At 36.7% G+C, this 12442-nt stretch overlaps 1 protein-coding gene across 20 annotated transcripts; it reads right to left on the bottom strand.

Annotated features, from left to right (window-relative positions):
- Positions 1–6238: 6238 nt before the first annotated feature.
- Positions 6239–12234, bottom strand: LOC122281468 (superoxide dismutase [Mn], mitochondrial-like). Of its 20 annotated transcripts, XR_006230229.1 has the most exons (8): positions 11667–12234; positions 11190–11315; positions 11020–11076; positions 10611–10688; positions 10330–10408; positions 7497–7686; positions 6939–6979; positions 6539–6641 (listed from the first exon to the last, which is right to left on the bottom strand). XR_006230229.1 is itself a non-coding variant. In XM_043092954.1 (6 exons), the coding sequence occupies exons 1-6, from the start codon at positions 11835–11837 to the stop codon at positions 6548–6550; spliced, it is 567 nt and encodes a 188-aa protein (XP_042948888.1). In that variant the 5' UTR covers positions 11838–12234; the 3' UTR covers positions 6239–6547. The 20 variants fall into 20 exon arrangements, 11 of the variants coding, with proteins under 11 accessions (XP_042948888.1, XP_042948895.1, XP_042948893.1 ...); XR_006230234.1 differs by lacking the exons at positions 10330–10408; positions 11667–12234 and adding an exon at positions 10768–10847 and having other exon boundaries at positions 7497–10180; positions 11195–11639; XR_006230232.1 differs by lacking the exon at positions 11667–12234 and adding an exon at positions 10768–10847 and having other exon boundaries at positions 7497–10408; positions 11195–11639.
- Between the last annotated feature and the right edge of the window lie 208 nt (positions 12235–12442).

The raw sequence follows: 12442 nt of genomic DNA on the forward strand, positions 1-12442 counted from the left end.
CATCTAAGATCAAGGAAAGAATCTGAAGAGGATTCTTCCTTATCACAGATGAATACAAACTAATTACAAGCAGAAAGATGGAAACAAAATAAATGATTATGGTGTAGTACTACAACGACCAGAGAAAGCCTCCTCTAGTTGTTTGCGAATCCTTTCAGGGTAAGCCTTAGCAGAGTCTGTTACCTTAACAACCTTTCTCTTCTGATCTGGCTCTGGGTCACAAATATCCATTCTCACTTTTTTTGTTACCCCGATGCAACAAGCTTATGCTGAAATGATATCACTGTTCTTGCATCATTTTGACCGAATCTCCACCATCTTGCACGAACCCATCAGAGAATATAGCTCCAAGATTGCAGGGAGAAAACTAAAGTAGAAGTTAAAAATAGGTTTGGATTTCCAGCAATGGAAATTTGAGTTCTAACCATGGAGCTTCCTTCGTGGGTGCATATCATATATATACACATCTTACAGCTAGCATTTCAATCCTAATCCTATACGTTGAAGGATATGTTTAGTTGAAGTTTTTGTTTTGGGCATTGACACTTGGGTTCCAAGTTCTAATTCCGTATGGATTCAGGTCTTTTGCTAGCTTGAGAATATTCCCCGTTAAAAGACACTATGAAGTATGAACTAGATCAGACTCTTGGCCACTTTAGGGGTTCTTATTACTTAAACCTTCAATTATTTTTCCCACTTTATATTATTAAAATTAATAAAAAAACTAAAAGTTTGGAAAAAATATATTTCTAAATTCTAATCTTTTGAGAAAAAACTAATTAAAAAATCCTTTGCCTGGCTTATGAATTCGTTCCAGGCTGTACTCTTCTTAAATAAAAGAAACATAAAGTAGTATTTTTATTTTTTATTTTTTGGGCAATTTTCAAATATACTTTAGTTTCTTGCTTGTAAGGTGAAGGCCGCTTGGCTCCCAAAAATTATTTAAATGGGTTATTTCAAACCAATTTAATTTTGCTTGATTAGTACTCAAATCGGTTTCAACTTTCAATGAGTTATCAGACCATGGAATCGTTAAAATCGGATACTGATGAATGATGACAAACCTATCTGAGCAAATAAAAAATGCTCTTACATACTGATGCCTAACAAAAATTGGAATTAAAGTGCAGCAAATCAAAATGTTACGGGTTGTGCCCAATATCACTTACAATCCACAAAAAGACAACTAACTAAATAAGTAACATAAATGGCCCAAGGATGGCCTCGTCGGTCCATGGCTGGCCCATGGCCCACCTTCTTCTCAACTCCACATCGCAGATTCGCAAAGTACATCTCTAGACACAAGTACGCCACTTTTCAAAAACTCCGTCTCGCATGACTAGGCTCGTTACAGTCCCGCACTTCGCCCACAAAAAGTGAGGAATGAGGATAGGCTCTCTCTCAACTATACAAAACTCTTCCCAGGTGACTCATCTGCACCATCCTTGCCAACAAACCAAAACCACAACCCTTAGTTGATTTTGAGACTTTGACCGGCAACAGTTCAACACCTCTTCTAGTTCTGGCTTCAAGATTCCTGATTGGCTGACGAGAGGCAGCGATGAAACCATGGTAAACTTCAATCCCAACTTCTTTATTAGTTGAGTAACATGAAGAGTAGGGTGGATTCGAGGTGTTGATGGTAGTTGTTAAACCAATTTTTTACAAGATCTAAAAGGGCCGACGTACCTTGGAGCCAACTTTAGGTTGTGGTGATGCACAACGGAGATCTGTTGGTAGGACTAAAGCCTCAAGTACACCCAATCTTCTATCTCAATTTTCTACTCCTTCCTCCTCAGATCTGAGTATCAATTCATTCTTTCTTGCGCACGCTACAAGTTGTGCTTCAGTAATTATGAAATCTGATCCCTAGTTCTTAGGGAGGCCTCCACTACCACCAGGTGAGCTGTCCTAGGCACGTAATAGAGAATTCTTGGTGGTTGGTACTAGGGGTGGCAATATGTTACACTACCCGTTAACCCAACACAAACACGACACAATAATAACAGGTTAGGGTTTAGTCTTAACGGGTTCGAGTCAAAACGGGTTGACCCGTTAAGACACGATTGCTTAATGGGTTGATAACGAGTCAACCCGTTTTGACCCGTTATAACTCATTATGACACGTTAAGAAAGTTAAAATTATAATTATACCCTTATACCTAAAAGTAAAATTGTTAGAATTTCAATCTCAATATTTTTATTGTTTGGATTGTAATTTTGGACTTATAATTAGTTTTATAAGTTTTATAAATATTGTGATTTTAACATTTATATAAAATTATGCTATATTTAATCAGGCCAAACGAATTAATTTCGGACCTATTCAACCCATTTATATAAATAGTTTAAAACGGGTCGTATTATGTCGTGTTAACTTAGTTCGTAATATTTACTAATGGGTCAAAACAGGTTGACACGACACGACCCATTATGTTAACGGGTCGTGTTAGGATTTGAGATTTTGACACGATAAGTTTAACGGGTCAGGTTAGGGTTGACATATATAGTATAATATACATGTTTTGACACGACTCGTTAACACGATTTGACACCCCTAGGTGTAACCGGTCTGGTTTTGAACATATTTTAGAATCGAACCGATATATACTGATTTTAAGATTTGAAGAATCGAACTACACCGGTTACACCCCTAAACCGATACTTTCAGTTTTATCAGTTCTGATTCGATTTTTTCGGTATATTATATAATATATAATAATATAGTGATAATATATTGTAGTATATTACAATATATATTATAATTATATTATAGACTATAATGATATATTATAGCCTATTATAATATACAGTGATATAGTATTAGTATAACTATTAATACAGCAAACTATTGATATAGGATTTTAAAATTTAATATTATATTAATTAGTAATTTATCTTATAATACAAAATTATTTTATATATAATTATATATATTATAAATAAAAATTATATATAATATAAAAAATCATATAAAAAATATTTTATACAACATAAAAAATTAAAAAGTAAATATATATATTTATATATGAACCAATCTAGTCTGGTGTTAGAAAAAGGAAAACCGAAACTAGACCGATTTTGACCAATTTTAAAAAAATGAAACAAATACCAGACCAAACCAAACCCACTATTTCGGTCTGGTCCATCCAGTTTACCGATTCACCCGTTTTCTTTCATTCCTAGTTGGTACTTGTACATAGCTTCAAAGGGGTGAGCATAGTGGATAGGTGTTGTTGTGTTATACCACCACTCAATAAAAGGGATCTACTAGAACCAGTCTTTGGGGCGGTCACTTGTGAAGCACCTCAAGTAATTTTTTAATATTTTGTTGATTGACTTGGTTTGTCCATCCATTTGAGAATATTAAGTTGTGCTCATTTTCATATGGACTCCTTGGAGGGTGAACAGCTCTTGCTAGAACTTAATAGCAAAGGTGCTATCTCGATCCAAAACAATGGAGAAGGGCAATTCGTGGTGCTTGACAATATGCTTCAAAAATAGTTTAACCACGATTTTAGTTGTATAACAATGTTTTAGAAGGGTGAAGTGGCTACATTTATTTAGCCTATCAATTACCACCCACAAGTTGTTGATACCATTAGAATTAGGGAGTCCATCACGAAAACCATTGTAATATGGGTCTAAGGTTGGTTTGGTATAGGCAGGGGCTATAAAACTCTACTGAGACGGGTGTTGTCTACCTTTACCCTTCTGCGTAAAGCACAATTCCCTCAAACCTATGTTCTTCATTTCCTTGCAAAAAGCCTTCGCAACAAGATTGAGACTTAACAACAATGGTCTAGTGCATGCTCGGATTCTAAGCAAAGGCGAGGGTGCTTGGCCAAGACATCACGTAACCACCCTTCTGGACTATTAGACTCATGACCAGAACTCGGAGCTTATCACTACCCTAATATCCTTCATCCCTTTGTTGAGGATCTCCACCAGGAGATTAAGGAGTGGCATTGGAACCTGAAACTGAGCTAGGTTCTTAGGCAGAAGTACAATGTGTAGTCGCAATAGTGCAAGGTCGTATCTTGAGCACAACCGACCACGAACCTCCCTAGAATAACGAGCACCAATGGGTCCTAGGTAGGGCTTCTTCTTCTCCTATTTCGAAGAAAGGGAAGCATACCTCTTTTAGCAGCGAGACGAAGTTGCTTCCCTAACATTAAAGGACGGGCAATCGACAACTTAGGACCAATTTAGGAAAACCATGAAACGGTATATGTTCTCCCTAGTTAGGAGAGCATTGGACCAAGCAGCCTCTAAGTTCTCAACGAGCCATGAGCAGATGTAGTCCAAGCGACCTTCCTTTCTTTGGGAAAGGGTCACTTGGAATGAGTTCCCGTCCAAAACACAACCCCAAATGGCGTGAACTAGAAACTTGCCGCGACTCACTTATTCACAAGGAACTTCCAACCAGGCTCGAAAACAAAGAAAAACTTCTTGTACCAAACCTTGATGTGAGAAAAGCAAGACTCCAAGCACGCCACTTGGTGGCCCGTCTATGAGTGGAAGCTACATGAATTGCCCTAGCAGCCGGAGGCCATGAGAATGGACAAACTCGAGTGTTATGAGGTCTGGATACTCATACCTATATATTCTAGGGCCATATGCCATACCACACAACACGAAAGTACAATTTTCTAGGCGTTGGGAAAAAGTTGAGACAGGTTAAACATAAGAAATCCAAGATCTCACAAACGGGACGACAAAAGGAAAGCCATAACCCCATCAAGATTATACTGAGGTATTGGGCCGCTTGCCCAACAAATCCCTCCAGATCAACTGCAGCAAGACAAAGGCCAGGAGGGATCGGCATAATCCAAAATCCCATGCATAACCATTGTAGAGTCTAGGTCCACTGTAGTGGTACTAGCAAACCAAAGGCTCCCTACAAACCTCTCACCCTCAGAAGGATTCACACTGCTGGAATCATTGGGGACCAGATGGTGGGTGCTGGTTGAGAGCCACGAGCTCCAACATGAGAGGTGTGACGAGAAGCCATAGAAGGTTGAGCAGCATTGAAGGGCTGAGGGAACACAAGGGCAACGCCAAAGCAAATAGGAGAAAAGCCAAAACAGAAGAACATACGAGAACGAGACATTTTGAAAGAGAAAAGCGGCAATTAGAGACAAACGCTAACCTAAAGCGACACATGTCATCAATTACAAGGTGGGATGCACAGATCTCAAGAAGAGAGCGACTTGGAGAAAGTAGGGAAGGGAATTGCTCAACTCAAGGAACTTAATCATGCAGCAAACCAGTTGCACCTACACCCATAAAAATATAAAATATAAAAAAGAATGAAAGAACAAAATTCCAGTGAATTTTTGGATAACTATTAGGCCCAATTCTCACAAAAAAAGTTAAAACCTCGTCCAGCCCGCTAAATTGGGATCTACGTGCAAGGAAAGGGAGCCATGCGAGTGGCTCAATCCTTGGGGTCAAAGGCAAATCTGTATGGAAAAAGCGTTGGCCCTCCTTACTTCTAAAAAGTCCTATCATGTATAGGACGCCACGGGCCCACGAGAGGAACCTATTTTTGTCGGGGAGGGCGCATCAAGAACCTTAAGAGGAATGTCAAATTAAATACACTGAAGTGCCTTCAAGAGATATGTCCATGTCCGCAGGGTTGGTCACAAGGCCCATAAAAGTTACCACATTAAATTCAGCGACATAATCTCTCATATGGGGTACCACTATGAGATTGTGGAAGGGAGTAGGTGAGACTCACCTCGGAGAGATACAAAAAGGAAAAATGGAAAGACAGATGTTCAAACTCGCCATTGACATCTAGTAAATATTTTAGACAACTTTCTAGTTGTACTTTATCTCTAGTCAAAGCTTATATATATACTAGGAGGGGAGCTGGATGTTTGCCTAGTTGAGACAAAATAACCTAATAATAAAATAATATACATGCCAAAATAAAGAAACATACACATCAATCATAGTAATATACATGCCAAAATAAAATTAGCTAATCATATATGTAAACTATACATCTCAAAATAAGGTAACATATTAATCAACCATAGTAATATACATCCTAAAAAGTTTTATACAAGTTTACAAGACAAAGCAAATTTTAGCAAATAAATAAAGTAATATATGCATCAACCATAGTAATATACATCCTAAAAAGTTTGATACAAGTTTACAAGACAAAGCAAATTTTAGCAAAGATTTTTGGATAATGATAGGTCTATGAAACTCTACAGTCATTCCATTTGGAATATGAATGATTTTGCGTAAAATTATTTCAAGTTTATCAATATACATCCAATACGAAATACTTATGTGTTCACCATATAGTAAACACAGCATAATTCTTTACGTGTAATACAGAATTCCATTCAGGAAGGAAAAATCAATCTCAAAGGGTAACCAATAAGAAAGTCCAACCAGTACTTTAAGTTCAATTAAAACAATCATCTTATGACAGGAAGGTCATTATGATCCAACAACAGTGCCTCTTCAGCTAATTTTATACTCATAATTCAAAACATATCTATTCCATGAAATTGGGATCACAAAATTATAGTGCTCCTCCGGGCCAAACGCATCCTTCGGGTATGATAGCATGATACTTGAATCTGATGAACCATTTGATATGTACTTCTTCCCCATCTCTACATCGAGGAATGAACTGAGTATATCATGATGTGTTTTATAATGTGAAATACGCACATATGTATGTAAACTGCATATTGTTTGGTATTCAGTTAGTAGGCTGGAACCTAGCAGTCGAATACCTTACAGCCACTTAAGTTCAAAACACAAAGACACACCACACTTTCATTGCAGATATTACCTTTTTCCATTTCCCTCTATTTTCTCAGCGACCAAACATTCGAGTAAACAAAGTAAAAAGCTAAAAAATAAAAATAAAATCCTGAATTATGAACTGTGAATAGACATTTACAAACCTTAACACAGCATAAACTTCAAACCAAAAAGTCCAAATTCCCTGCAAGAACCAAACCAACAAATCAGATTAACTAAAAAATAAAAAAGGACCAGAACATCATAACATCCAAAAAATAAAAAACTGAAGGTCATTGATTTTTTTTTCAGAGACCAAACCCCAAAAACCGGATCACAACCCAAATTCCCTTAAAAAAAACAAACCAAACGGTGGATAATTCAGAGTACATAAAAAAAACAGGTGTAAAAGTACACATTGAAAGTGGCCTTTAAATTTAATTTATATGGCTTAACTTCAAAGCCGCTTATATTTTGCCGTGTAAGTCAACCATGTTTAGCCAAAGCATAGATTCTATACCAAATTTAACTGCAGGCCTTTTCTTTTCCTCCATTTTCCCTAATTTTCTTTTCAGAAAAAGTAAACACCTTTGAGGAAAATGAAGGTAAAGATTAACTTCTCCATTTCCCCTACTCGTTTTTCTTAACAACCTCCACATCAACAAACCCAGTAAAGAGTTCACATGAAAAATTCAAAGAGAATGGAAAGAAGAGTATGGCACCTTATAGAAATATAATCCTTTCTCTTTCATCCTCATGCCACCATGCATGTAACATCTAGGGGAAAAAGAGGACACCAAACAAGACACGGGTCATGCATATCTAAGACTTTCCCACAAGCCTCTCCTGCAAGATCTCCCCTAGCTTTATGTATAGAGCTTGCTGCTCCTTCAAAGTGAGGTTCATCAATATCTAAAAAACATTTTCATATCAGCTTACATATTGATTCATACTATCTAAATGGATAGGTAAATTTTTATGCACAAGCATGTAATTGCAGTACCTAGTTCAAGATTGTATCAACTGAGAGGCTTTGTTGCACAACAAATGCATGATGGCTGAATTTTATTTAATTGATGAATCAATATAGACTTATGGTTCGAATCTACAATTTACAAACAAGGTATCATGGTTATCAAGCAAAACACAAGAAAGTTAAAGTGAAACTTTCATCATTCAGGGTTAAACTTGTAATCTGAGTTATTTCTCTCTTTGCTCAAGCAAGTAATCAATGACTCCTACCAGGATTTGAAAAGTGCCATGGTCGAAGTGCAACTGAGAAATTCATATATAAACTTAGAATTTCAAATCCATTACAGGCATATAGATGAAATCTTAATCAACCTCAGTATATACTTGACCAATGTTGTCGCTGGGTTATCAAATATGCTCTACTTCTGGCTTCAAAAGTATTATGTGTACCTAGCCTTCCACCTATTCGTACAGCATTTTTATGTAGAAAGTTTCGGGTTCATCCTGGTAAACTCATCTTTCACATCTCTTTTTTGGTTTTCAATAGAAGTTGCTAAGAGTAAAACATAACTTATGGTTACAAACAGCAATTAAACAAGCAAGGCATCATAACATCCTGCCAAAAATGACATTATGAATAATCCCACATGCATTGGGGATGGTAATCAACTTTGTCTTGAGTAAAACAATTTACATAAACCAGGAGTGGTACAAGAAAAATTATGAGAAGCCATAATAAAAAATCGTATAATTAATTATAAAAAAAAAATCTTATAATTAGTAGTTATCTAAAATATACTAAAATTAGTAGATCATAGGAATCTGCTGGATCCAAACTTCATCAAAGCTTATCTGGCAGTCCATTCTATCTGTAATTCCACCATGCCCAGGTATACTATTACCAAAATCCTGTAGGAAAAGGGAGAAATGTACGAAATGGTGTGTAACAACATTTTGGAAGCTCCATTGAATCGCATAAATTTAGATAGTATAAAGGCAAACCTTGATTTTAAAGGCTCTTTTGAAACCACTGGCAAAGAAGCCTCTAAAAGGTGCTATAATAGATGCAAACAAGCCAAGACAGAGATCCAAATCGAACAAATCCACAAAACCAGACAACCAAAAGATTGAACATGCAAAAAAAGGATCTATTTTTTCAGTCATCTGCAAATCACACAACCAAAAAAAGCTACAACCCAGTTCATCAACACAAATCGAACACCACAAATCTGAAAATCAAAAGATGCACATCAGACAAGCAAAAATAAAATCAGCTTCAACGAAATGAAAGAAAAGAAAACCAACATTGGAAAAAAAACCCGAATAGAGAACCATTCTTATGAAGAAAAAGGTGCTATCTGAGCTAGAGCTCATTTGCCTTAAATTCATACTTCAAACACGTGTTATATATAACATACTTATAAATTTTAAAATTGATTTAATATAATTATATAATTCATAGGTAAATGATGCAAAAAACAATTTTTCTTTTCAAAATTATACATCTTAATTAATGATTAAGAAGAAATCACTAACAAATGCCAAAAGAGAAAAAAAATGTACAAACAATTACATAGTTGTGCAAAATATAGAAATGGACCGAAATATTCACAGAAGTTAAAAATAGAGGAAATAAAACACCGTGCAACATTTAAATTCATCTCTTTAAATTTTTTATTTCCTTAAGAATCTTTCCAGCTCTTCGGGGTAGCTAGATTAGTAGCAATAAATAAGAATTCTCTATTGAATAAAATATTCCTATGTCAACAGAGTTGAGAATATATCCTGAACATCAATTTGCAAATACAATGTTCCTAGAATTTATTTTCCAAACCTTTGAACAAGTACTTTTAGTAAGATTGCCAGTAACTTCTACCAAATTATTAGTCGTAAAATTTTTTTTAAAATACCAAATTTTTCAGCATATTCACACCAGATTGTTCCACTTCATAATTTGGGATAGTTTGGAAGAATTTTTAGAGAACGTGGTCAAAATAGTGGCAAAACCGAGCACAAAATTTTCTACCTTCCAAATCAACCTGGCCAGATCAGGATCCAGAAGGTGAAATGTCTAAAAGAATTTGAAGTTTGACATTTCTACATGCAGTAAGATCAAATAATCATTGATAAGGGCTATATAAACCTGTACATGAATATCAGAAGTAAGCACACCATAAGAAACCTAATCTTAATACATGCATAATGTCTGATACAAGGAAAGACAACCAAAAGACAAAACTTCATCACAAACTGTACAAAGATGCTAGTATTAATATACATATATACCTGGCCAGACCTGGCATTCAGTAAAAAGCCTAAGTACTAAGAGATTATTGTTGTTTCAAGGACACTCTTTCTCATAAATTTCACTTGCATATTTCCAGTTAATAACTTTCCATATGTCCTTCAGATAATTGGATTACACATAACGGTACTGCATGAGAAAAAAAAAATCAGCTTTAAGTATGAATGAGGATGATTATTTCTGTTTTCAACTTACAACAAATGACAAAATCATGCAAGAAAGCTTCAGATCATTCTATATTCTGCCCTTGAAACAACCGAGATAGATGCTCAACATACTCAAAGAAGCAATCCTCATACTGAGAGGTGAGCAGAAGCATTTATCATCATTGCTACGCAGCGGGAAGAAAGAAAACATCTGAAACCATAAACAATAAAACATTGCTACTCTTCATTTTAAATTTTGTCAGCCACAATCACATTTGTCGATGTGAGTTGGTTCATCTAAGAAAGTTTCATAAGATTCTACTCTAATCTGATACGTTGAAGTTATGCAATGTGAAACAGCCAAATTCAGACTATCATCATCTTTGAAATTATAGCAAAAGCAGTAAATTCACCTGCAGGTAGCATGCATGCGCCCAAACATCTATTCCAATCAGCGGGATCAAAGCGGATCCTTTAGTTACAAGTGGATCCTGTAAAGTTTTATGTCAGCAAACATATCTTCAGTCACTCATGAAATCTAAAGAACAAAAAATAGAATATCTAGTGCACCTTGGAATCATTGAAAAGCTGAGAATACACTACGCTTACTAGCAAATATTTCTCATATTTTCGTCCAGATTGTCTACCACCTAAAATGTTTCAGTATTCACCACTGAATTACCATTTTCACATAGACGCACACACAGTAGCAAAAATGTGCTTAAAATCTCAACTGCAAGTAGCATCAAACTACTCAGGCACATAACATGCATCAATATTCTTTAACCAATGACTTAAACAGCAAAGCTCTGATGACCATACCTGGTCTGCAGTGGTTTCAACTGAGAGCTGCTTCCGCTCTTTATCCAGAGCAAGCCACTGTCCAGAATTCAATTAATTATATAGTTCCCCATTAATTGATTTCTGAGATCCATCCAATACATTCAGAATCTGATGTAACTCAGAAAATAGCTAAAAAAAGTTTTCGAAACCTTACAACCGAAGCCTTGCAAAGCAGCAGCGTCTGCATTGACTTTCTGAATCAATGCGTCGAGAGAACCATACTGTGTGTCAATGGCTGAGCCTAAGGAAGGCTTTGGCGGCTCACCACCTAGTCCCTGTCATAAGAGTCTCAGAAATGTGATCAGGGACCCACAAAACGACATCGAATGAAACCGAACAATCAATAGCTCGCACAAGAAACAAAACAAACAGAAAAACAATAATGATAAGTAGACTTAATTTAATAGGTGACAGATTCCCAGAAAATCGAGTGGTTTATGACCTTTTCCACAAAGAATTGGCAAGAGTTAAATGCTTTGTTTAAGAATTCAAAATTTGTTGGCTTTACTTAAAGCATTTGTCAAATGAATTAGAGGCCTCATGAGTGAATTCCACTACATGTATCCCCCGATGGGGCGGGGGGGGGGGGGGGGGGGGGGGGGGGGGGGGAGAGAGAGAGACGAAACCTCCGCCGTTAAGTTTGATGGCGCTCTGAAGCCAGACGATGGTGGAAGAATCAGCCATGGTGAGGGCGAGCTCGAGGCGAACGAGGGCTCTTGTAGGTGAATATCTTCCGTGCGTGGTGGTCTCATGACGGATTTGGGTGTCTTGGTGGCTCTCGTTGTAGATTTGGACATATCTGGTGGTCGTGAACGTGTCGCTACGAAAATCAGAGCGCCGACATATTCACGGCTTTGGGTGATATCCTCCGTGCGTGATGGGTCTCATGACGGATTTGGGTGGTCTTGGTGGTTCTCTTCGTAGATCTGGACAGATCTGGTGGTTTGATGGTGATGGTTTTATGTGTTCGGGCACGGCTGGGCGTCGGTGTTGGTATTTGGTGTCTTCTGGAAAGGGGTCGACGTAGGCGAAATAGAGAGTGAATGGAGGCGGCAGGTGGCGTCGTTGGGAGCTAACGAGAGTAAAAAGAAGAGAAATCGAGGGAGTGAGAGAGCTATGGGACGGCGTCAAGGGTCGCGAGGTAGACAGAGAGAAAAGTGAGGGGGTTTGAGTTGAGAGAGAAAACAGAAGGATTAAATATATGTATAAATATATATATATATATATATATATATATTTATATTAAAAAAACACGTGCGCTAACGTTTAGTAATTATCATAATTGCTTTCTGAAAAAATATATAAAAATGTATATTTTAGGAAGAAATATACATTTTTCTCACATTCCATAGAATTCCCAAATATAGGAAGAAAAACTAAATATATAAAACTTTATTCCCAA

The sequence above is a fragment of the Carya illinoinensis genome, chromosome 11 (genome assembly GCF_018687715.1).
Source record: "Carya illinoinensis cultivar Pawnee chromosome 11, C.illinoinensisPawnee_v1, whole genome shotgun sequence".
In the NCBI taxonomy this organism is placed as follows: Eukaryota; Viridiplantae; Streptophyta; class Magnoliopsida; order Fagales; family Juglandaceae; genus Carya; species Carya illinoinensis.